The sequence below is a fragment of the Bufo bufo genome, chromosome 4, assembly GCF_905171765.1.
Source record: "Bufo bufo chromosome 4, aBufBuf1.1, whole genome shotgun sequence".
In the NCBI taxonomy this organism is placed as follows: Eukaryota; Metazoa; Chordata; class Amphibia; order Anura; family Bufonidae; genus Bufo; species Bufo bufo.
This window is the reverse complement of record NC_053392.1, coordinates 244,369,275-244,394,763: the sequence shown is the minus strand read 5'-3', so window position 1 is coordinate 244,394,763 and position 25,489 is coordinate 244,369,275. Positions and strand designations below refer to the sequence as shown.

General features: G+C 47.2%; 1 protein-coding gene across 2 annotated transcripts in view; it reads left to right on the top strand.

Annotated features, from left to right (window-relative positions):
• Positions 1-25,489, top strand: part of RUBCN (rubicon autophagy regulator) — a 55,966-nt gene that overhangs the window by 23,684 nt on the left and 6,793 nt on the right. For both annotated transcript variants that reach the window (XM_040428419.1, XM_040428418.1), the window contains exons 7-18: positions 52-516; positions 1,934-2,017; positions 6,220-6,335; positions 6,438-6,633; positions 8,112-8,213; positions 21,170-21,224; positions 21,407-21,539; positions 22,065-22,210; positions 22,291-22,355; positions 22,522-22,760; positions 23,180-23,241; positions 23,572-23,725. In XM_040428419.1, the coding sequence (XP_040284353.1) occupies positions 52-516; positions 1,934-2,017; positions 6,220-6,335; positions 6,438-6,633; positions 8,112-8,213; positions 21,170-21,224; positions 21,407-21,539; positions 22,065-22,210; positions 22,291-22,355; positions 22,522-22,760; positions 23,180-23,241; positions 23,572-23,725 (1,817 nt within the window). The remainder of the gene's footprint in view (positions 1-51; positions 517-1,933; positions 2,018-6,219; positions 6,336-6,437; positions 6,634-8,111; positions 8,214-21,169; positions 21,225-21,406; positions 21,540-22,064; positions 22,211-22,290; positions 22,356-22,521; positions 22,761-23,179; positions 23,242-23,571; positions 23,726-25,489) is intronic.

Genomic DNA, 25,489 nt, shown 5'->3' with positions numbered 1-25,489 from the left:
TGTATCATTGTAGATATTCTTAATAAATCGGCCATTCCATCTTTCTTTCAGGGTTTCATTCCAGTGCTGTAGATCAGCAAAACAACATCTCTAAAGAGTGTGTATCACTGCCTACGAATACGTCCATGCCGCCCACCAAAGACTTGTCTCCTCATGAACCCTTTTCTCCTGTGAGCGAAATGAGTATCAGCACTATGACCAGCCACAGTGAAGAGACTGCCAGCCCAGAAGACCTGGCTAGTGAGGCAGACGATGGCCCAGAATATTTGGCAATCGGAAACATGAGCCGCAGAGCATCGACTCAGAGCAGCAGCAGTAGTTCTAATCTCTTCTCCAGCTCCCAAAAAACTGACACTCCTGTTCCAACGACACCAGCGCTACCAAGTATCACTCTGCTCTCTGTCCCCCGCCGCTCCAGCTTTTCAGAGGGCCAAATAAGTCATGGATCCAGCCATATCGGAAAGAGCCACATGCGCTCACACTCTGATACTCATGTAGCCATTGGAAAAAATCAGGGTAAGTTTAGTGCTCATGACATTATACTGTTCATATAGTGAGATGTTGGGACTTTAGGAGTACATGTACTATCATGTAAATGACCTGTTATATGGTGTAATGTATGTTCTTACTTTACCTCTGACTGCTGACACTAGGAGGTGAACGGAGTATCACTAGTATAATGGAGGATCCTGTAGCAGGTGCATCATCTATAATCATTTGTAAATCAGAAGCACTGGTATAGATACAATGGCTTTACAGAAAAAATGCAGTAGTCTGACATACACATGACCAGCATGTTACTGGTAATGGTGAAAGTAGCCCAATAATCCAGAAAAAACTGTATTCTGAGATTGTGACCCCACCCTGACATGAGCTGCTTGAATACTTTAATTTCTTAACAACATAGAACATGAACCTTTGCAAATTTCAAGTGAAAGTTTGGGAGCATTGGTAGCATGTAGACTGTAGGAATTGTAGCTCTCTGTAGTCTACAATAGGTTAATAACCTCCCCAACTTGTTCATCAGGGTTATCAGAAGTGACACTATCTCCTGGAAGCTTGGAGAGTTCTGTCCTCACCCCCAGCAAGAAGGGAGTTTTTAAAATGCATGTAAGGCCTCCTGCACACGACTGTGTCCTGTTTTAGCTGTCCGCAAAATATAGATGCGGTCCGTGTGCATGTCCGCACTTTGCAGGCAAGTATAGGTCATGTTCTATCCTTTGCGAATGCGCAAAGCACACAGAATTCATCCATCATACACATGGACCTTGGTTGCAGTCGTCAAGTGCGATATATGGGCATGTCACAGCTGCGGTCAGGGAGGTCAGATCGGTGGTGCTGGAATGGTGGGGGTTCAGGACCGTGTTTATTTTTTTTTATTTTTTCATGATTCTAGTAGATTCCTTGCCTTTAGATAAAATAACTAGAATAATCCCATTAATGCTATAAGCACATGTTCATCAAATGCCACTTAAATGTGTTAAAGTAGCGGTATTTTATCGACTGCCAGACTCTCGAGGCATTAGTCATAGTGGGGCTGATGGAGCTGTATTGTAGGATGCACCAAAAATCATTGCATTACAGAAAGCAATGTAAAAAGTAAAACCATTCTGGACCAGTGCTTTTGCTTCTCTCATTACCCTTAGACATGTTGCATGTGTTATTCCCTTCAGTTCTTCCCTTTTTCATGTATGTTCCCTGTTTGTATTGTACTGTTGGATTTATCTCTACGTGTAATATTTAAATTTTATTTGTATCAGATTTTCATTGGACTTTATTTGGGATTTATGTTTGACATGATTTCTAAATTGACTTCTCATCGTCTTGTATAGTTTTCAGTTTTGTCGTTTGCATGTTTTTATATGAGGAGAGTTTTTGTAAGTAGGCAATGTGTTCTACAAGGCTGGTGCCTAACTCTGCGCTCTCACTATAGAATCTCATGGAGATATTTCCAGAAGAGGCAATAATGCATTTAACGGAAGATCACATGCTCCCAACTCACTTTATGTGGATTATGGTAAGAACTTTTGTTCTTTATAACTAGCGTTTAAAGAGACTCTGTCCGCATGATCAACCCTATTAAACCAGACCTACTGCCTGGTAGGGCTTATAAGGCCTCATGCACACGACCGTTGTGTGCATCCGCGGCCGTTGTTCCGTTTTCCGTTTTTTTTCGCGGACCCATTGACTTTCAATGGGTCCGTGGAAAAATCGGAAAATGCACCGTTTGGCTTCCGCGTCCGTGATCCGTTTTTCCAGTCCGTGAAAAAAATAGGACCTGTCCTATTTTTTTCACGGACAACGGTTCACGGACCCATTCAAGTCAATGGGTCCGTGAAAAATCACGGATGCACACAAGATAGTCATCCGCGTCCGTGATCCGTGTCCGTGATCCGTGTCCGTTTTTCCTATCATTTTCAATGCAAACTTGACTTAGTTTTTTTTTTCACTTTTCATGTCCATGGATCCTCCAAAAATCAAGGAAGACCCACGGATGAAAAAACCGACACGGATCACGGTACAACGGATAGAGTTTTTGCGGACCGCAAAAAAAAAACGGTCGTGTGCATGAGGCCTAATTCTGATTAAAACTATACCTTTCTTTTGCTAAATAGCTGCAGAGATTTGCATTAGTATTCATATGCCAATGAGAAAGTCTCTGCACACTCCCCCTCCCCTTGATTGACGCAGCTAGATATCAGCATACTGAGGGCAGAGCTGTGTCCTAACATGTACATATCATATATACTATGTACTATAGCTTTACCACACTGAGATCTGCTGAGAAAGCTAATCTACATATTACTGCTTTATTCACAGGCAGAATATATGATTAGAAATACACCAGTAATATGAGTTTGCTTCTAAGCATAGAAAAAACGTGTCTTCTCTATATGAAAAGAGTATAACTTAGTGATAAGTGTACAGTGTTGTATGTAGTGATCCCAGGTTTGAATCTTCGGAGAGAATCTTTTTTTATTTTTTTTTCTTCAGATATTTTTTTTCTTCCATATTTACCACATAATAAAAGTCTATATCCTTATCATATTGAGAATAATGTTTTTTTTTTAATGCTTGAAGGGTTAATAAATATTACTGGTTTCTTTATAATCCTATATTGTGCCTCTGAATAAGTCCTCTTTCACACTAACGTGTGCACTCCGTGGCCGTATTACGGACCGCATTTGCGGATCCTCAATACACGGACGCCATTCCGTGCGGACTAATTCACTTGAATGGGTCCGCAAATCCGGAGGTGTGGAACGGAAGCACTACGGAGTGCTTCCGTGGGGTTTCGTCCCGTACTTCCATTCCGCAAAAAGATAGAACATGTCCTATCTTTTTGTAGTACGGGCGGATCACGGACCCATTAAAGTGAATGGGTCTGCGATCCGCTGCGGCTGCCCCACGGTTGGTGTTCGTGTATTGCAGCCCACAATTTTCGGGCCACAGCACGGCCACGGGGCGCAAACGTTCGTGTGCAAGAGGCCTAAACCAGTAATAGGTTTTAGGTTTCTAATATAATAGATATTAAAGGTTTCAAATATATTGTAAGGCCTATTATTAGCCTTTTATTACAGGTTAAATGAGAGAGGAAAAAAATAACTGGAAAAAATGTTGAATACCGATACATCACTCTTGGGATTTGAATTTAGGGTCTTTACATATAAGACTGGGCACTTATCACCAAGCTATAGCCTTTCTACATGGAGATGAATGGTTTTTCTCTGCTCAGAAAGCACATATATTATATTCTGCCTGTGAATAAAGCAGTAATATGTAGATTAGCTTTCTGAGCAGATCTCAGTGTGGTAAAGCTATAGTACATAGTATATATGATATGTATATGCTAGGACACAGCTCTGTCCTCAGTATGCTGATGTCTAGCCCTTTCAATCAAGGGGAGGAGGGACTGTGCAGAGCACAGGGGGTGTTACAAAGTAGTGCTCAAAGGATTGGTGCTCAAACTTGCTCATTTTCATATGAATAAAACCACAGGTACCTCTGCAGCTATTTATCATACAGACAAAAGAGAGGTCTAGTTTTAATGAGCATGATGATCCCCCACCAGGCACTATGTCTGGTTTAATTGGGTTGATCATGCTGACAGAGCCTTTTTAAAGGGAAGCTGTCATCAACTTTATGCTGCCCTCACTGATGGCAGGATACAGTACTGAAAGACATGCTGATTTCAGCTTTGTGTTAATTATAGTCTGAAAGTAAGTTGTATGCAGAGAACCAGCATTGTAATTATTGCAGTGCAGGACTTTAAAAGTGTCACGGCTGCTTGAGAAGAGTCATGGATATTCATAATCTCCCGATTTCCCCAACCACCTGCTGAGTGACCGGCTTCTCTCTAGTTTTCTCTTTAGGAGAGAACTGCTAATTGTCCGCAGTTGGGCAGGAAGAGCTGGAGCTCATGAATAACCATGACCATTATGCAGCCATGATTCTTCAAGGCTCGTGCTGCAATAATTACAATGCTGGTTTTCTGCAACATGTTACTTTTAATTCTTGAATGACACACAACTGAAATCGGCATGTCTATCACTACTAATTTGCATTGACCATTTTCTACCTTTTCCACTTCTACACAAGTAGCCTGTGTTTATGCGTAATCACATCAATGGTAGTCTCTGTCCAAATGCAGTTAAAGGGAACCCAATGTACTTAGACACCTAGTGAATAATTAGCTTGACAGCTTTGGGTTAAATAAGCTCTAGTGACTGCTTGGCGACAGAGAACAAGAGTGAGACCAGACCTCCACACTCTCATGAAGCACATATTTATCTAGTGGTATGGGAACAGATTTGTTAAATCTTTTTTATGGTGCACCATCAATACCTACAATCACTGCACTGGGTTTTCCAGTATATAACATGGATAGACCATCATTGGAGTAGGCCAGAAATTGTTGATTAGTAGGGTTCAACTCCTGGTACCTTCAGGATCAGAAGAAAGAAGGGTCATATTCATTCTGTGGACAGGAGTACAACTGTGTGGATTTGTATGCTAGTTCTGCAGCTGAGCTCCATTCAAGTAAAGGGGTTTTCCCATCTCAACATTTTGGCATGTCGGTAGGATATGCTACACATGTCAGATTGGTGCAGATCCCAGAAGTGAGTTCTGGGACCTTCACCGGGTCATTAGGGATGCGGTGATTCCAAGTATGTGGAGGCTGGAGGGAATTTTATTTTTGCAATTTTTTTCGGTGTAATTTATATATTTTTTTTTTTTACTTGGAGCTTTAATTTATTTTTATTTTTATATGAAACAACTTTTGTTTTTACCACCTAGTCCTACAAAGGCACTTTGACAGATGAACTCCTGATTGCTTATATAATACACTGTACTACTTATGTAATACAATGTATTATACTGTCCGTGTAGGGAGAGCTGACTGCACTTGTGCAGTTTGTTCTGCCTAAGGGCTCTTTCACACCTGCGTTCTTGTCTTCTGGCATAGAGTTCCGTCGTCGGGGCTCTATGCCGGAAGAATCCTGATCAGGATTATCCCCATGCATTCTGAATGGAGTGAAATCCGTTCAGGATGCATCAGGATGTCTTCAGTTCCGGAACGGAACGTTTTTTGGCCGGAGAAAATACTGCAGCATGCTGCGCTTTTTGCTCCGGCCAAAAATCCGGAACACTTGCCGCAATGCCGGATCCGGAATTAATGCCCATTGAAAGGCATTGATCCGGATCCGGCCTTAAGCTAAACGTCGTTTCGGCGCATTGCCGGAGCCGACATTTAGCTTTTTCTGAATGGTTACCATGGCTGCCGGGACGCTAAAGTCCTGGCAGCCATGGTAAAGTGTAGCGGGGAGCGGGGGAGCAGCATACTTACCGTCCTCCCCGCTCCTACTATGGCAACCAGGACTTTAATAGCGTCCTGGGTGCCATAGTAACACTGAAAGAATTTTGAAGACGGTTCCGTCTTCAAATGCTTTCAGTACACTTGCGTTTTTCCGGATCCGGAGTGTAATTCCGGCAAGTGGAGTACATGCTGGATCCGGACAACGCAAGTGTGAAAGAGGCCTTAACTGTTATGGGACTTCTGAAAATAGCCTGGACTTTATGGGGTCCTGTTTTTGAGATGGGAGCGGGTCCCATTTCTTTCCCTCCCTTTTACACTAACAGCATACATTATTTTTTTCTTCACACTATCCCATCAGTAAACATGTATTTATTTAAAATCCTTCTTTCTATGTTTCGCAGACAGCTCCCAGTACTTGAACTCCACAGATGGGATATTTCGAAGGCCTTCAGAGGGACAGTCATTAATCAGTTATCTCTCTGAACAGGATTTCGGGAGCTGCGCTGACTTAGAGAAGGTATGGAGAAAATGTATTTGATCTTTTTGTTGATGTAGGATTTTTGCCATTCATTTGGACTACAGCGTAAACGATCTCACCCAAGCTGTGCTCTTGGTACAGGAGAATGCTCACTTCAGCATTTCAGAGTCTCTGATAGCAGCTATTGAGCTTATGAAATGTAACATGATGAGCCGTCAGCTTCAGGAAGAGGAAGAAGACAGTGATCGGGAGATTCGGGAACTGAAACAGAAGATCCGTCTACGGCGACAACAGATCCGAACGAGGAAGACGCCTAGTAACGAGGAACAGTCAAGCAGTAAGTAAAAGGTTCAGCAGAGGAAAGCTGGATCCAGATGATCTTAATCCAGCCTCCTGTGTTCTATGAACTGAACTTGGATCACCTTACCTAAGGCTGATTTACTAATTGTAGTTATAACAGTTTGCACAATTAATTATTATATTCGAGAAATCCCCTTCCCCTGTATTCCTTTTCGGGCCTTAGCAACCAAGCAATTAATTTTTTTTTTTTTTTCATCGTCGCCTTCCAAGAGCCGTAACTGTTTTATTTTTCCATCTGTGTAGTGTATGAGGGCCTATTTTTTGTTGTATTTTTATTTTTTTATATGGCACCATTACGGGGAACACATAGCTTTTTTTAATTCTTTATGACGAGGATGGAAAAACCCCCCCAGCAATACCGTCATTGAGTTTTTATGTCGTAAATTTTGCAGCATAAATAACATAATATATATACTCTCTGGGTCAGTATGATTACTGTGATACCAAATATATCTATATTTTTACTTGCTACTATTGCAAAATAAAGCTGCTTAAAAAATAAAAATATATGATTTAGCATTGCCGCATTCCAAGACCCATAACTTTTTTATTTTTCGTTTTTAGAGCTGTATGTGGGCTTGATATTTGCAGGATGACTTCATTGGTAATATTTTAGAGTACATAACAATATGTGATCGCTTTTTATTCAATTTTTTTCACAGAGAATAAGCAAAAAAACTGGTATTCTGCTTTTTATTTTTTTTTAACTATGTTCCCCCGGGTCGTTATGGATGTGAAGGCTGGAGTGGTATTTTTAATTTTTTTTACTTGGAGTTTTTTTTTTATTAAACTTTTAACTTTTGTTTTTACTACCTAGTCCCACAAGGGGACTTTGACCGAATTCCTGATCGCTTATATAATACTCTGTACTACTTATGTAGTACAGTGTATTATACGGTCAGTAGCATACTTATCAGGCTGCGGCTCTGATAGTATGGGCATACACTGCAGGCAGACGTAGGGGCTTTCATTAGGACCCTGGCTGCTATGCAAAAACGTCCGCACCCTGTGATCTCACTCACAGGGTGTTGATGCCTGATAGAGGGAGCTCTTTTCCTTTAAACCCCTTAGATGCCATAGTCGCTATTGACTGCAGCATCTAGGGGGTTAAGCAGCCCAGATTGGCGCTTCTGTACATCCGGTTAAAGCATGAACCCAGCTGGCAGCACTTCAGGCTGCCGTAAAAAGGCGGCGGCCTAGAATAAGGACCATTACCGACCGCCGTAAAAACACGTGTCCGCGGTCACTAGGGGTTAAAGTAAATCTTTTCATGTATACTTTTGTAAGGAGAAATGTTGGACAATGAAAATAGAATATTTGCAAGATCGGAGAATAGATTTATCTGTGTCTGGCAGTACTTGCTTACTTATCCTGCTCTGTATCAGACCAAGCTCAGATGCCGTGGCTGGTAATTTAATTAAATGCCGTGACTGTCCTAATGATTATCTGTTACAGGCTTTGGTGTGACGGACAGCAGTTCCCAGATAAGTTCACATGACTCAACTCGTCTGTCTGATACTGGCTCTGTAGATGAGGGGGATCAGTATGAAATCAAAGGTACATTATTTTTTACCATATACAGCAGTATTAAACAGCTCGCAGCACTACAGGGGGATGCAAGTGTCTCCATGCCTGGAGAATAACTCCTGTGTATGAAGACTTTTAATAACTGTATGGATCATGTTTTATTAAAAATGTAGATTAAAGAGGACCTTTCACTAGAATAGAAAATCTAAACTAAGTATACAGACATGGAGAGCGGCGCCCAGGGATCCCCCTGCACTTACTATTATCCCTGGGCGCCGCTCCGTTCTCCCGTTATCTTCAGAGTTAGGCTCCACCCAGTTGAGCCTGCCGGCGTCTCCTTCTCCCATGCTGTAGTGTTGGCCAATCGCAGCGCGCAGCTCATAGCCTGAGAGGAAAAAAAACCTCTCTGGCTATGAGCTGAGCGCTGCGATTAACCAGCGCTACAGCCTGGGAGAATGAGACGCCGGCAGGCTCAACTGGGTGAAGCCTAACATATGATGATACCGGAGCCTATACCGGGCGAACGGAGCGGCGCCCATGTATAATAGTAAGTGCAGGGGATCCCTGGGCGCCGCTCTCCATGTCTGTATACTTAGTTTAGATTTTCTATTCTAGTGAAAGGTCCTCTTTAAAATCTCCAGCTTCTTTTCCATCCCCTGCAGATTAGACATTTGCAATCTGTGCCATATGGAGCTTGCCGTAGACCTTTCACCCAGTGATTCTACATATCCTGCTGTATGTCTGCTAGTAAATGCTGACTGCTTCTGTTATACTGTTCACTTCATGTATACTTTGTCATTAACATAACACCATATTTACTATTTAGTCCATCATTTTCTAATTTACGGGGAACCTGTCAGGAGCTTTATCCTGCCCAGACCATGGACATGAGATTTCACCAGGCTCCCTGGTTACAGACAACTATCTTATTACTCTGGAACGCCTGTCACTTCTTCTGACATCTCTGTTTTAGTATGTAGTACCGATTCTGGAGCCTCTATTCTTAGGACTCTACGAAGTGCCGTTCCTTTATTATCCAGCAAGAAGTTATGAATGAATTGCTAGCAGTTTGCAGTGAGGGTCCATCTGTTACCTGGCAGCCTGCCATTATCCAATCAGTGTTGCCAGTGTCAGACTGCAGGGACCTCACCCCCAACTAGTAACACTACTAGTAATTTATTCATAACTTCCAGCAGGAATAATAAGGGAGCGGCACATCATAAGAATAGATACTCCAGAATGTTTATTACTAGGGGGATGCAAGTAGTTACTAAAACAGACATGTCTGGAGAGGTGACAGGTCCACTTTAAGGACAAGCTGTCAGTGCCATTCCTCGGTAGAGTGTGTCGAACATCTGATGTCTGAGGGGAGTCTGCACACCCCCATACACTTTAGATGGTTGGCACCTTTAATGTGTTTGGGCACCTTTAGTCACATGTACAGTATAACTGAATATCACTGGGTGAGGCAACCTTGTACAGGTGACCAGTTACTAATGGTGTGGTGAATTGCTTGTACCAGAATATCTTACACAGCGCGACCAGAGAGTAAACTTTTGTGGAATTGGGTATTTCTTTTTCAACCTTTTTTTTTAAACTCATTTTATTGGCTGTGATAGTATTACAAATAGCATTGTGTACATAATACAATACAAGTGTATATAATATACTTAAAGGGATTGTCTCACCTCAGCAAATGGCATTTATCATGTAGAAAAAGTTAATACAAGGCACTTACTAATCTATTGTGATTGTCCATATTGCTTCCTTTGCTGGCTGGATTAATTTTTCCATCACATTATACACTGCCTGTTTCCATGGTTATGACCACCCTGCAATCCATCCGTGGTGGTCGTGCTTGCACACTATAGGAAAAAGTGCAAGACTATGTGCACTCCGGCAGAGAGCTCAGTGCTTGTTCCTATATTGTGCAAGCACGGCCACCGCTGCTGTATTGCTTGGTGGTTGTAATTAGGACTGAAACGATTACTCGATTGAATCGAGTAATTCAACACAAAAAAAATCCTCGATGCAAATTTTTTGTGTCAAGTGACCACAGAGCGGGAGTGAAGTGCTTGCTATTACTCCCGCTCCATGGTCTCCTGCTGGCCCACAATATTAACCTTTCCAGCAGGGGGGTAGAGCTGCTGGCACAAATGGGGGGGGGGGGGGGGGGAGAGATCTGCTGGCACAAGGGGGGGGGGGGGAGATCTGCTGGCACAAGGGGGGGGGGGAGATCTGCTGGCACAAGGGGGGGGGAGATCTGCTGGCACAAGGGGGGGGGAGATCTGCTGGCACAAGGGGGGGGGAGATCTGCTGGCACAAGGGGGGGGAGGGGAGATCTGCTGGCACAAGGGGGGGAGGGGAGATCTGCTGGCACAAGGGGGGGAGGGGAGATCTGCTGGCACAAGGGGGGGGAGATCTGCTGGCACAAGGGGGGGGGGATCTGCTGGCACAAGGGGGGAGGGAGATCTGCTGGCACAAGGGGGGTGGAGATCTGCTGGCACAAGGTGGGGGGAGATCTGCTGGCACAAGGGGGGGGAGATCTGCTGGCACAAGGGGGGGGGAGATCTGCTGGCACAAGTGGGGGGGGATCTGCTGGCACAAGTGGGGGGGGATCTGCTGGCACAAGGTGGGAGAGCTGATGGCTCTGGGTGGGGGAGAGCTGATGGCACTGGGGGATAGTGGAGCCGATGGCACTGGGGGGAACTGAAGCACTGTGGCTAAACATACAGGGGGGAACAAAGGGTGTTGGGGACTGATGGCAGGGGGTCTGATGAGTTTTTATAAAGGAAAACAGTCTATTAATTCATATTTTCTTATTAGAATACTCAATTAATCGATAGAATACTCGATTGACTGAAATAATCGTTTACTGCAGCCCTAGTTGTAACCATGGAAACGAACAGTGTATAATGTGATGGAAAAATTAATCCAGCCAGCAAAGGAAGCAATATAGATAATAACAATATATTAGTAAGTGCCTTGTATTAGCTTTCTCTATATTATAAATGCCATTTGCTGAATTGAGACCATTTCTTTTTAAAGCGTACACTTTGTCAAACTTTACAGGTACATAGTTTGAAAAAAAGAGACACGGGTCCATCAACCTGTAACTGTAAAGAACCTTTTCCTGTGCAGATAAAGTCTAAATCACCATTTTCCACATGTAAAGAATGTCCCTTCCTTGTCCTGTAATACATCTTGTGCTAGTTCTTTGTACTGATCACATGTAAATCTGATCACCTCTAAGGTGCACTTTTTCCTAGCTGAGTAAGCTTGATTTTTCTACCTCTCCGTGTAAGGGATCCTGCACATGACTGTAGTTTGGTCCACATTTTTTGCAGATTGGGTAACATAGTACATAAGGCCGAAAAAAGACATCTGTTCATCCAGTTCGGCCTTTTATCCTGCGAGTTGATCCAGAGGAAGGCAAAAAAGAACTTCATTTCAGCGGGGCCGCAAAAGATGCCTAAAGCACACCGTGTTGGATTTCTCGCGACCCTATTCATGTCTGTGGTATCGCCACTACTAAGAGATCCTGGCCGCGACAGCTGTCGCACAACCGGTGTCGCCGTGTAGCCCTAGCTTTAGTGAAGCTGTAGGCTATATCCTACAAAATCTCGTACTTGTACAGTATATCCTTCTCCTCCCTGCCCTGTGTATGGATTTTACCAAGTGATTGGTACAGGAGGCTGGGGAGGAGGATAGAAGTCTGATAAGTGGAGAAAGAGGCATATTTCTGTATTCAGATATAGTTCCAGGGATCTCAAGTCTCCCTGAAGTTCAGGGAGTCTCCCTCTATTAGATAGCGGCTCCCTGACACCCGCATGTGAGACAATATCTCCCGGAAAGGTTTACTGATAGCAGAGCAGAGAGATGAGAGAAGTGACAGGACACAGAGTTTAGATTACAGGTTGAATTAACCCTTTAGGGTCAAATTGGCTTCTCAAGGAGATATATATGTTAAAGGCATCTTCTTCTGTCTCATTCAGTAGCTATATAACTATTGAGAGAGATGCATTTTTTTTAAATACATTTACACATTTAACCCTCCATTTTAATTATATATTATTTACCCCAGTGTTAAATCCCCCCCGATGCTTGTTTTTTTCCTATAGTGGGGTAGATAATTACACACAGGGTTCACTTGCTACTTGTCAGCTCAGCGAATGAACCGAAGATTCGATTCATGAATCGGTTCATTTGAATGAACTGATTCAAATGAACCGATTCATGTGAAAGATCCGAACTTCCCATCTCTAGTTTACTCGCAGTAAACCTTCTCGGCGCGTGCGCACAGTACAAGAAGAAGCCGATGCCAGCAGTCCGCAACGGCGCATCAGGCTGAGCCTGTGCGCACGCGCGGAATCTTAAAGCGGGAGGAGGGAGAGGCGGCACTGAGGAGTAGAAGGCAGCGCTGGGCACGAACGGCGATGCGTGCGGCCGGGCACCATGCATCCACAGACCTCCCCTGCTTGGGCACCTTAATTCAATGATTGACAGGTTAGTAAAACCTGTTTCTCGCCCATATTCCTTGGGGGACACAGGAAACCATGGGTATAGCTCTGCTCCCTAGGAGGCGTGACACTAAGTGAAAGCTGTAAGCCCCTCCTCCATCAGCTATACCCTTCAGCCTGGAGAAGAGACTGCCAGTTTTTTGCTTAGTGTCCAAGGAGGCAAGACACCCCCTGCTTATGCAGGGTTGTTTTCCTATAATTTTTTATTTTTTTTGCGTTATTTGTTTTAATTCGATTTTTTTTTTTTTCTACTTACAGGGACAACAGAGGCGCATTAGACCCCTCTGTTTCTCCCGGGGTTGAGTTGCGCCAGTGCCGGTAATTCCGCACTGCCGCCTCCCCCACAGAAGACAAGGTGGACCAGGGCAGCCTCGCTCCCCTGCGTCCCGCCAGCTCAAGGGTCGCCCGCACGCCAAGTCCCTCCCCCGGCTTCCTGCCACTGCGGTGCCAGTAGCTGAAGGGGCGACCCTGCTGGATGGATTGAGGGCGAAGACAGCGTATGGTGAGAGTGGCTGCTCCAGCCTCCCCTTCCTCCCTCCCACCGCTGCTACATCCCCCCCCCCCCCATGGGCATATTGGACCGGCAACTTTACCGGGCATCATTTGGGGGGGACTTTGTCTTGGGCAAGTCCTTTATTTAGCGGCAGGGCACGGACGCTGCCTTCAGGGGACGGCTGTAGGCAGGAGGCCGTCTGCCACATCCAGGCGCGGCGGGGGCCGCTTACTTGGCGCGAACGGCGCCATTTCATCTTCGCCGGCACTTCATCCACCTCGGGGGTTAAAATCATTTTGCCGCGCGCGCGCGGCTCTGCTTCTCCTTCAGCGCGGCAGGGGGGGGCGGAGCTTCCTAAATGCACTCCGCTACTTCCGGTTTCGTCGGGCTCCACATCTCTTAGTGCTGCGTGGAATCCTCTCTGCCGTCCGATCCTGAAGCTATTCATCTCCGTGCCTGCTGCCTCTCCTCCACAGCCTCCTTCAGTCTGCTCCCCTTGCTGCTGCCGCTTGCATCATCTGGGTCTGGTAGGACTGTTAACCCCCTCCGTGCCACCAGTACTGTTGCTTGGGTATAATCCCTGTTCCGCTTTTTCCCTGGGGTCTCCCACTTTAAGTGCAACATTTTTTCCACCATGTCAGACCCTTCTGCAGCCGCCAAGCCTTGGTACCATGCCTGTACTGCTTGTAGGGAACCCTTTCCCCGGGGGCAGTCTGATCCGCACTGTCCTGCATGCCGAGCTCCACCGCAGCCTCAGTCGCCCGCTGTGTCGCTCCCTGCTTCCTCTGACCCGCCTGACTGGGCTAGATCCCTGTCCCAGGCCGTGGAAAGCCTCACTCATGTCGTGGGCCGCCTAATAGACAGGCCGCCTACCCCGCAGGACGCCACTCTTACTGTCGCGCCCTCCGGGTCCACCGCTTCTGCCGCTGCAGCGGGTTCACCCTCTCTTAGTGACCCCTCCCGAGCTAGGCACTCTCAGAAGCGTCTTAGAGTAGAGCGAGCCTCCTCCTCGGATGCCTCCCTCTCCCCGCCACGCGTGCGCACTCAGACGGGCCTCTCCTCTCCAAAGGATTCGCTCTCTGAAGGTGAATTGGCGGTTTCAGATTTGGAAATGGACTCGGCCCTGCCGTCCAAGCTAGCCTCAGCGATGGGTCAACTCATCTCTGATATTCGTGACACCTTTAAGGTGCAAGATGACCCCCCTAGCTCTGATGCAGCTAGCGTCTCCTTTATCAGACCCAGGCAGGCCTCAAAAGTCTTTCCAATCCACTCTGATTTCTCCTCCGTGGTGTCTAAGGCTTGGGCTCGCCCGGACGCCCGTTTTGTCAATCCCAAGAAGCTGGACATTTGCTATCCTTTTCCAGCCGATGTCGTGGCCACCTGGTCGTCCCCACCCAAGGTGGACCCCCCTGTTGCCCGTCTGTCAAAGAACACGGCCATCCCTGTTCCCGACGGGTCCTCTCTTCAGTCAGCGGAGGACCGTCGCATGGAGACCCTTTCCAAGGGCATTTTTGCTGCCTCCGGTTCTGCTCTCAGACCGGTTTTTGCCTCTGCTTGGGCAGGTAAAGCAATCTCTGCTTGGGGTGCGCAGCTGGAACAGGAGTTGGACTCGGACGTCCCCATCCAGGACCTACGTTCCTTGGCCCAGCTTATTATTCGGGCCGGGAATTTTGTTTGTGAGGCCTCCCTTGATGCGGGAGCCCTTATTGCACGCTCCTCCGCCCTGGCAGTTTCCGTCAGGAGGGAGCTCTGGCTGAAGGTTTGGAAAGCGGACGCTGCCTCCAAACGTTCCTTGGCGGGGCTACCGGTTGCGGGTTCCCGCCTTTTCGGGGTCCGCCTAGACGAGCTTATTTCGGAGGCCACGGGTGGTAAAAGCACCCATCTTCCTCAACCCCAAGCCAGGGGCGCCCCCCGCAGACGCCCTGGTGCGTCTCGTTTTCGGTCCTCCCGCAGGACCTCTGGGGCTCCCCCCGCAGCTGCCGCATCGGCCCCTCCCCAGGATAAGCGTAGGAAGCCGTTTTTTCGGGCGCAGCCCTCCTGGCGCAGGCCGCAGGCTGCCCGCACACCCGCAGCAAAGCAGTCCTCTGCCTGAAGGCGCGCCCCCACCCACCCGGGTGGGGGGCCGGCTCCTCCTTTTCAGGGACATCTGGATGGCTCACGTCTCCGACGCCTGGGCTCTCGAAATTGTGTCCTCCGGATACGAAATCGAATTTGCGTCCTTCCCTCCAGATCGGTTCTTTCGCTCCCGCCCGCCGCGGGACCCGAAAAGCGCGGCTGCGTTCTCCGCGGCTGTTCAAGCCTTACTGGACAGGGGGGTGATTACCCCCGTTCCTCTAGAGGAAAGGTTCCAAGGGTTCTATTCGAACCTCTTTGTAATTCCCAAGAAGGGAGGTTCGGTGCGGCCCATTTTGGACCTCAAAAAGCTCAACCGTTTTCTCCTCCTTCGACGGTTTCGGATGGAGTCCCTCCGTTCCGCGGTGGCTTCCCTGGAGCAGGGAGATTTCATGTCTTCCATCGATATACAGGATGCCTACCTCCATGTTCCGGTAGCCCGGTGTCACCATCGCTTCCTCCGATTCGCCGTGGGGGACCTCCACTTCCAGTTTGTCGCCCTTCCCTTTGGGCTGGCAACAGCCCCCCGGGTGTTCACCAAGGTCCTGGCCCCGGTTTTGGCCTTACTCCGTTCCAGGGGTGTTTTTCTGCTACCGTACTTGGACGATATCCTCATCAAGGCTCCGTCCCTTTCTCAAGCGGTTGCCAGCGTGGATCTCACTCTAGAGACTCTGGCGAGATTCGGTTGGGTCATCAACTTCCCCAAGTCCTCCCTTCCCCCCTCCAGACAACTGGTCTTCCTGGGAATGCTTTTAGACACGGGAGCGGCGGAGGTACGTCTTCCCTCGGAAAAACGACTGATCCTCCGTCGGGCGATTCGGGGTCTCCTTCTCCACCGTCGACCGTCCTTCCGCTTCTGCATGCGGGTCTTGGGGCAGATGGTTGCCTGCTTCGAGGCGATCCCATTTGCGCAGTTTCACTCCCGCCCTCTCCAACGGGCGATCCTCTCCTCCTGGGACAAATCGCCTGAGTCTCTGGATCATCCCTTCCATCTATCGCCTCCGGTGCGGTCATCTCTCCGCTGGTGGTTACAGTCCCCTCTTCTGGGCAGGTCCTTTCTGCCGCTCAACTGGTTGGTGGTTACAACCGATGCCAGTCTCTTGGGCTGGGGAGGCGTGTTTCCTCCCCGATCCGTCCAGGGCATTTGGTCTCCATCGGAGTCCAAACTCTCGATCAATGTCCTGGAGCTGAGAGCGGCCCTTCTGTCTCTGCGACACTGGACTCATCTGCTGAAGGGTCATCCAGTTCGTGTGCAATCGGACAACGCCACGGCCGTGGCGTACATAAACCACCAGGGGGGCACTCGCAGCGCTGCAGCAATGCGGGAGGTCACCAGCATTCTCCGTTGGGCGGAAGCCCACGTCCCGGCCCTATCTGCAATTTTTATTCCAGGGGTGGACAATTGGGCGGCGGACTTCCTCAGTCGCACCACCGTCGACCCCGGCGAGTGGTCTCTTCACCCGGAGGTGTTCGAGGCCATTTGCATTCGTTGGGGCATACCGGACGTGGACCTCATGGCCTCCAAATTCAATCACAAGGTCCCCGCCTATCTGTCCAGGGCCAGGGATCCGGGAGCCTGCGGAGCCGACGCCCTCGTTCTTCCTTGGCGAGGCTTCGCGCGTCCATACATATTCCCTCCCATCCCACTCCTGCCCAAGGTCCTTCGGAAGATCGCGGCGGAAGGCGTCTCGGTGATTCTGGTCGCTCCGGACTGGCCCCGCCGGTCTTGGTATGCCGACCTCATGCTGCTCCTGGCAGACGCGCCCTGGCCGCTGCCCGCCAGGGAAGATCTTCTCTCTCAGGGACCGATCTTCCACCCGCGTTTAAGGTCCCTACGTTTGGCGGCGTGGTTGTTGAGACCACCGTCCTGACACGTAGGGGTTTTTCTGCGGACGTCGTCCGCACCATGATCCGCGCCCGTAAGCCGTCCTCTTCTAGGATCTATTATAGGACCTGGAGGACCTATTTGGGGTTCTGTGCCGATCTGGGGATTCCTCCGCTCCGCTTTTCTCTCCCCACCGTTTTGTCCTTCCTGCAGAGCGGACTTGCCCAAGGTCTGGGCCTTAGTTCTTTGAAGGGTCAGGTGTCTGCGCTGTCCATTTTGTTTCAGCGCCCACTGGCCCCCCTTGGTCCTGTCAAGACCTTCCTTCAGGGCGTGGCTCACGCGGTTCCCCCGTACCGCCCTCCGGTACCGCCCTGGGACCTGAACCTGGTTCTCTCAGCGCTCCAGGCTTCTCCTTTCGAGCCTCTGCGGACGGTTTCCTTGCGACTTCTGTCCTGCAAGGTTATTTTCCTTGTAGCCGTCACCTCTCTTCGGAGGGTGTCCGAATTGGCTGCACTCTCCAGTCTGGAACCTTTCCTAGTGTTCCACCAGGACAAGGTGGTTCTTCGTCCGGTCCCTTCCTTCCTTCCTAAGGTGGTCTTCGCCTTTCATCTGAACGAGGACATCGTTCTCCCCTCTTTGTGTCCTTTGCCTTCCCACCCGCGGGAGAGGAAGCTTCATCGCCTGGACGTTGTCAGGGCGCTCAAGGTTTACCTGGAGGTAACCAGCTCTTTCAGGCGTACTGACTCGCTCTTTGTGGTTCCGGAGGGGTCGCGCAGAGGGATGACGGCATCCAAAGTTGCTATCGCCCGTTTTGTCAAGATGGCTGTTACTGAGGCTTATCTCGCCAAGGGCAAGGTTCCGCCCCTCGGTGTTACCGCTCACTCCACTAGAGCGGTCGGGGCTTCCTGGGCTCAGAGGAATCGGGCTTCTACGGAGCAGATTTGCAAGGCGGCCACTTGGTCCTCCTTGCACACCTTCACCAAGTTCTACAGGGTGCATACTCATGCGTCGGCTGACGCTGCTTTAGGCCGTCTGGTGTTGCAGGCGGCAGTTGATTGATGCCTCTGGTGTTGGTCTAGTTTGTTCTGGTCCCTCCCTTCTGGGACTGCTCTGGAACGTCCCATGGTTTCCTGTGTCCCCCAAGGAATATGGGCGAGAAAAGGAGACTTTTGTATTACTTACCAGTAAAGTCTCTTTCTCGCTCTTCCTTGGGGGACACAGCACCCGCCCTTCATTTGGGTTACAGTTGTGGTTCCGGCTTGGTTGCCCCCGTTGGGGCTCGACAGTTCTTTTTTCCGGTTGGTGGTTATCTTTCACTACTTGGACACGCAACTGGCAGTCTCTTCTCCAGGCTGAAGGGTATAGCTGATGGAGGAGGGGCTTACAGCTTTCACTTAGTGTCACGCCTCCTAGGGAGCAGAGCTATACCCATGGTTTCCTGTGTCCCCCAAGGAAGAGCGAGAAAGAGACTTTACTGGTAAGTAATACAAAAGTCTCCTTTTTTCCGCAGAATAAAGCCACAAATAGCTTTTATAAGGCCACCTTAGAAATCAGAATGCTACCTGGACATGAGCATATGTTTAGCTCACAGGGCTTATAGGTGGTGACAGAATCCCTTTAATCATATACATAAATATGATAATTTGGGGCAGGGTAATGAGCCCCGTCCTCCACACCATAGAGCAAAGTGTGCAGATACTGCATATGTCTGGAAAATGTAATAAAAAGTTTGTGAAATAAAAAAAAGAAAACCTCCCTGAAATGAGTTTTTGCAGGTTGGGATGTCTGTAGTTCCATATCGTCGCTTGTACTATTGATTTATGAAAAGTTTGTAAAAAGGAGGTGCTTTACAGTTCCCTTTGCCATAGCAGATACATTTTAGTAAGTACTTCTGACCAAATAAGAAGGAAGAACATTGCACATTTCTTTCTTGTAATCTTCCTGTGCTCTGGTGTAACTCGCTGCTGTATTACACAGATGGTAAGGATGGGCCTGATTTGTAATGACTAGGACTGTCTGTCTCAGTGGCTTCTCTGCTCTCAGGTAGTATGAATGTTGTGGCAGGGTATTGAGGGATCACTGACAGTGCTGTGCCCTCCTCTCTCGCCTGTTTTACCTTGTTAGCACTATTGGCACTTTGCACGTGTGTTGTTAAAAACTACTTGCACATGTGAGGTGGTTGTCCAGGAAGATATAAGATCGCTGTACTTCTAACCACTGTGTGCCTGTACTCTTGGGCCTCTTTCACATTTCTATTTTTCACCGTCATTTTCTGTGGACAGCACATGTACCCGATTTTAATGTGTCTATTCACATATCAGTATTTTTTTTACTGACCGCAGGTCAGTGAAAAAATCACGGAGACATGCTCTACTTGTCCGTGATGTGGACCCAATATTAGGGAGCATTCACACGACCGTGTTGGTCTTGCGATCCGCAAATCATGGATCCGTGTGTTCCGTATGTCTTCAGTTATCTTTCCGTTTCTGTTCCGTAAGTCTGTATAATACGGACGTGGTGCTTCCGTGTGTCATCCGTTTTTCACAGTCCGCAAAAAACTGAAATGGGGTTTGCTAGAATGTTTTCAGTCCAGGGGTCCGCAAAAAACGGATGACATACGGATGCATTTCCATGTGCTATCCGTTTTTTACGGCGCCACGGACCGCAATTTGCGGTCAAGTATAGGACATGTTCTAAAATAAAAGGAACCGACACACGGACCTGACAGCACACTGATGACAATCAAAGGCATTCCGCAATTTTTGCGGACCCATAGAAATGAATGGGTCAGTGTATTGTCCGCAAAAATTGCGGAGCGGACGCGGAAGAAAAACACAGTCGTGTGAATGCTCCCTTATAGTTTATGGTCTGTGAAAAAACACAAACAACACAGATGGCATCCGTGTTGCGTCAGTATTACGTCCGTTTTTCACTGACCACTGATAGGAGATACTTTGGAAATTAAGGGCTCTTTCACACTTGCGTTCTTTTCTTCCGGCATAGAGTTCCGTCGTCGGGGCTCTATGCCGGAAGAATCCTGATCAGGATTATCCCAATGCATTCTGAATGGAGAGAAATCCGTTCAGGATGTCTTCAGTTCCGGACCGGAACGTTTGTTGGCCGGAGAAAATACCGCAGCATGCTGCGCTTTTTGCTCCGTTCAAAAATCCTGAACACTTGCCGCAAGGCCGGATCCGGAATTAATGCCCATTGAAAGGCATTGATCCGGATCCGGCCTTAAGCTAAACGTCGTTTCGGCGCATTGCCGGATCCGACGGTTAGCTTTTTCTGAATGGTTACCATGGCTGCCGGGACGCTAAAGTCCTGGCAGCCATGGTAAAGTGTAGTGGGGAGCGGGGGAGCAGTATACTTACCGTCCGTGCGGCTCCCGGGGCGCTCCAGAGTGACGTCAGGGCGCCCCACGCGCATGGGTGACGTGATCACACGTCATTCTGGAGCGCCCCGGGAGCCGCACGGACTGTAAGTATACTGCTCCCTCGCTCCCCACTACTACTATGGCAGCCAGGACTTTAATAGCGTCCTTGCTGCCATAGTAACACTGAACACATTTTGAAGACGGATCAGTCTTCAAATGCTTTCAGTTCACTTGCGTTTTTCCGGATCCGGCGGGCACCTCCGGCAAATGGAGTGCACGACGGATCCGGACAACGCAAGTGTGAAAGAGCCCTAACTTTCAGCTGAACATTGTCTGTGGAATGTGGATGACACACAAAGGACAGAAAACGGAACACGAACCAAGCACTGACATCTTCACTGATGAAACAAGTACTGATTTCGTTATTTTTTTTCACGTACGTCAAATGGAAATGTGAATTAGGCCTTATTTTTGCTGTGACTGAGTTTATGATGATGGGTTTTGGGGGAGATTTATCAAAACTGTTGCAAGGGAAAACTGGCTTAGTTGCCAATAGCAAATCAGTCAGATTCCTCCTTTCATTTTCCATTTTGATTTACGTAAGGACCTTCTGCGGGTTAATAAGGATGTTAACCAATTGCATTTTATGCTTTTATTTAGATGCAGACGTCAAGAAATCCTCAAACTGTCAGTCTGTGCAGAGCTCGGAGTCCATGTAAGTGTACATGATGCTTTTCAAATGGTTAAAGTGGGTTGACATTACATTTTATGCCTGCACATTTTATATAAAAAAGGATACAAAAACGCAGCACGCCACATTCTTGTATCCTGCAGAGTCCGGTAAAAAAAAAAAATGTATCCTTTATATGCTTCGTTCTCTCCTTCATTTCCTCTCAGATCATACTCCTTCCTTCACTCTAACTCCGCTGAAGCCGTTGCCATGGGCCTGCTGAAACAGTTTGAGGGCATGCAGTTACCGGCGGCCTCGGAGCTGGAGTGGCTGGTTCCAGAACACGATGCGCCTCAGAAGGTATGGATGAAATAAGTGTAGAATACGCACTACAACCGTCAAGTACAACACCAACTCTATCCAGGACCATAGCAAGGGTGAAAGCCATTGAAACCATAATGAAAATAGTGTCAAATTAGTCTTTTACGTAGGACAGTCTTATGCACATAAGACAGCAAACTAGAAGGGCTGTAGATGTGTGTTCACCTGTTGTGGTATATTTATTTTTCGGCTTTGCACCAGTCAAACATATCCGTAGTCCCTCACTGATCCAAAGAATCCAAAAGATTAATTTCCATTGGGATCTTTTTTTTTTTTTTTAGGGAAGCGCAAACAGCCAAAAAGTGACAGTATAAGTTTTTTAAACTTTTAGGGGCTATGGGCAACCTATCCACTGCACAGCTATACATTGGTATACATCAGAGCCTTCTGTTGGGAATACTCTTGATGTATATGTCGGTTGGAGGGTCATACATAATGTGCCTGGAGCCTAACACTTGCTTTACTACTAGCTGCTTCTTATGTTTTTGTGGTCCATTGTTTCAGCTCTTGCCAATCCCAGATTCCATGCCAATTTCACCAGATGATGGAGAACATGCTGATATATACAAGCTGCGTATTCGTGTTCGCGGGAACTTAGAGTGGGCACCTCCACGACCGCAGATCATCTTCAATATCCACACAGCTCCCACGTATGTCATGAGATTGTAGCTGTATGGGGAGTGAGAGGGGCTGTGTGCAGTAGCTCATGTCTGCTGGTTTATTTCACCAGGAGAAAAGTGACCGTCACAAAGCAGAATTACAGATGTGCCGGTTGTGGCATTAGAATTGAGCCTGGTAAGTGGCATACAGTAGACCATATTCTTCTTAGGTTAGGTTGTGTGCTCAGCCTGGATAAACTACACCTCCTTGCAGAAATACCTAAGCATCATGTTTTTTACTAGCTCCTATTACATTTAGGTATCCTAGTGCCTAATTTAAACATCTCTGTTCTTCTCAATAGATTACATTAAAAGGCTCCGGTACTGTGAGTACCTGGGTAAGTATTTTTGCCAGTGTTGCCATGAGAACGCCCAGTCTGTTATCCCAGGCAGAATTTTACGGAAATGGGACTTCAGCAAATATTACGTCAGTAACTTCTCCAAGGACCTCCTTACCAAGATCTGGAGTGACCCGCTGTTTAATGTGGATGATATCAATAATGCAATGTACAGGAAGGTGAAGGCTCTGGAACAAGTTCGGGTAGGTGTCAGTTCTTTTTTTTGCATAAGGCAGTTGTAAGCTGGAGTTTTCCATATGTATAAAGCGGTTGTCCAGCCTTTTTAAGGGATCGCCTATCCTCAGGATAGGCCATCAGTAGCTGATTGGTGGGGGGTCCAGCATACCATATCTCAACCTTGTAATGGACTGCGCTCGTCACTGCACTTGACTTCAATGGGAACAGCGCCGCACAGACGAGTGCTATCCACTTCGATGTTGACAGTACAGGATAGTTCTAGTGCCGAATTCCGGCGACAGCTATACAGAACATCCGATTGGCAAGGGTACGGGGTGCCGGACCCATGCAGTTCAGCTAGTGATGCCCTATCCTGAGGATAGGCCACTACTTAACAAGGCTGGACATCTCTTTTAATCAGGTTATTCATTGGTTATGTTAACAGCTATTACGAATCCAACTGGTACACCTGAAGAACATGTTTAAAACCTGCCGACTGGCCAAAGGGTGAGTCCTCATTCTTTAAGGAGGGAATTTATGCTTCTAGTAGTAAAAGCTGTGAAGTACAGATGTGCCCACCCTTGCCTTAGTTCTAATTTGGTTAAAGACTCTTAATTTCACATGAGGTTTTCCAACACAATATTGCGACATGCTAGCAAAGCCCTTGACAGTCTACAAACCCTGGGTGGCCACTCACGTAGCAGACATATCCGGTCATATTTTTCCCAAAAAAACTGGTCCTGTCGTGCCACACATATGGGGATATACAGTATATTGAGCCAGAAAGTAAGGTAAGGAAACAAGCTAATCTTTTTCTGCCTCTTCCTTTCATCACAGTATACTGGAACTGTATGACAGTGTCCCGGGACATCTGACTGAAGACCTGCACCTCTTCTCCTTGAATGACCTTACGGCCATAAAGAAGGGTGAACTGGTGCCACAACTGAAGGAATTAGTGAGACTTGGAACCTTACACGTGGATAAATGCATGGTAAATGTTTATGACGTATAGGGCAGGCTGTAATGTATATCTGGATGATAGAGAAGCGTTACCTGTAACGGATTCTGCTAAGACTCCCTCAGCCCTAGGAGTGTGTTCACACAGCAGTATTGTCACGCAGATTTTGATGTGTATTCTGCAGCCAAATCTGTGCCTCGTTGTCCTCAGTGGAAGTCTGCATAGCTCCTTATACATAACGCGTCTTGATGTGGTTTCTGTACAGAAGCTGCCGCAGGTTAGCTGCACGTGGATTAGCCGTAGCAGTAGTAGATGCAAATCGGAGGATCCAATGACAAATTCATGGCAGAATTTTCTAGCATGTATTTTGTCCATGTGAACATGCCCTTGGCATAATCTTAAAGGAGTTCTCTCACTTCAGCAAATAGCATTTATCATGTAGAGAAAGTTAATACAAGGCACTTACTAATGTATTGTGATTGTCCGTATTGCTTCTTTGCTGGCTTTATGCACTGCTTGACTGTGTCGGATATAGGGAGTTTGGGGGAGCGATTGGGAGAATGGGTGGATCACTACTTACAACCATTGGTGAATTGTATTCCAAGTTATTTGCGGGCAATAAAGCATGTTCTGGATATTGTAAGTAGAATAGAATGGAGGGAGGCCTTCAGGTGGGCCACATGTGATGTGGTGGCACTTAACCCTTCCATTCCAAACCATTTGGGCTTGCTTAGCTTGAAAAGACATCTGGACATATATAGTAAATACAGTCCAGCTCTCAAAGAGTTTCTTTATATGTCTGTGGAGTTCCTGCTCCGTCACAATTACTTCTCCTTCAATGAGAATTTTTATTTGCAGTCGAGGGGAGCATCCATGGGTGCGAAGTTCTCCCCCTCGTTCACAAATATATACATGTCCCATTGGGAGGAGTGTCATCTCATGACTGAGGATAAACATATTCATGTCCTTGATCGTGTGGTATGGGAGGTTCATAGATGACATTGTGATTATCTGGAACTCCACAGACCAGAGTTTTTTTTTAATGCATCAGGGCTGTGGAGTCGGTAGATAAATGGTCCGACTCCGACTACTCAGCCCTGGAATGCATCGACTGCTTCTAGCCTCATCATGCCATACGAAACGTGTAATAAAAGGCATTCCCTATGGTGAGACCATTAGAGTCTGCCGAAACTGCTCAGAAGATTCAATGTTTGAGTCAGAACGAATAGCTCTGTTTGGAGATTGAGAGGGTACAGTGATCGGATTTTGAAGCCGACAGGAGAGAAAGTAAAACGTGAATAGAGAGGCATTGATTACACATAGTACAGTGAGGAGGGAAGGTGAGGACAACACACAACTGGGGGTTGTCACCTACAGTCGCCAGTTTCAGGAGATACAAGGTATTATCAGGAAATATCTACCCATTTTATTTCAAGATGACCGCTTGCAACAAATTTTATAGCCAGGCTTTCAAGTGGTAAGCACACGGGCACCTACTTTGTGCTCCTCTTTGTCCCCTAGTTTGTTCATAGAAAAAACGGATACTGGCAAACCCATGTGGTTGAATGTTGTGGGCAGTTACACATGTGGCCATAGTATTTGTAAAACCTGTCACTATATTACAGTGGGTAAAACATTTGGATCCAGTGTAATCAAGGAGGTCTTTAACATCAGATCGTACATCAACTGTAACACGAATAATGTCATATACACTGCTCAAAAAAATAAAGGGAACACAAAAATAACACATCCTAGATCTGAGTTAATTAAATATTCTTCTGAAATACTTTGTTCTTT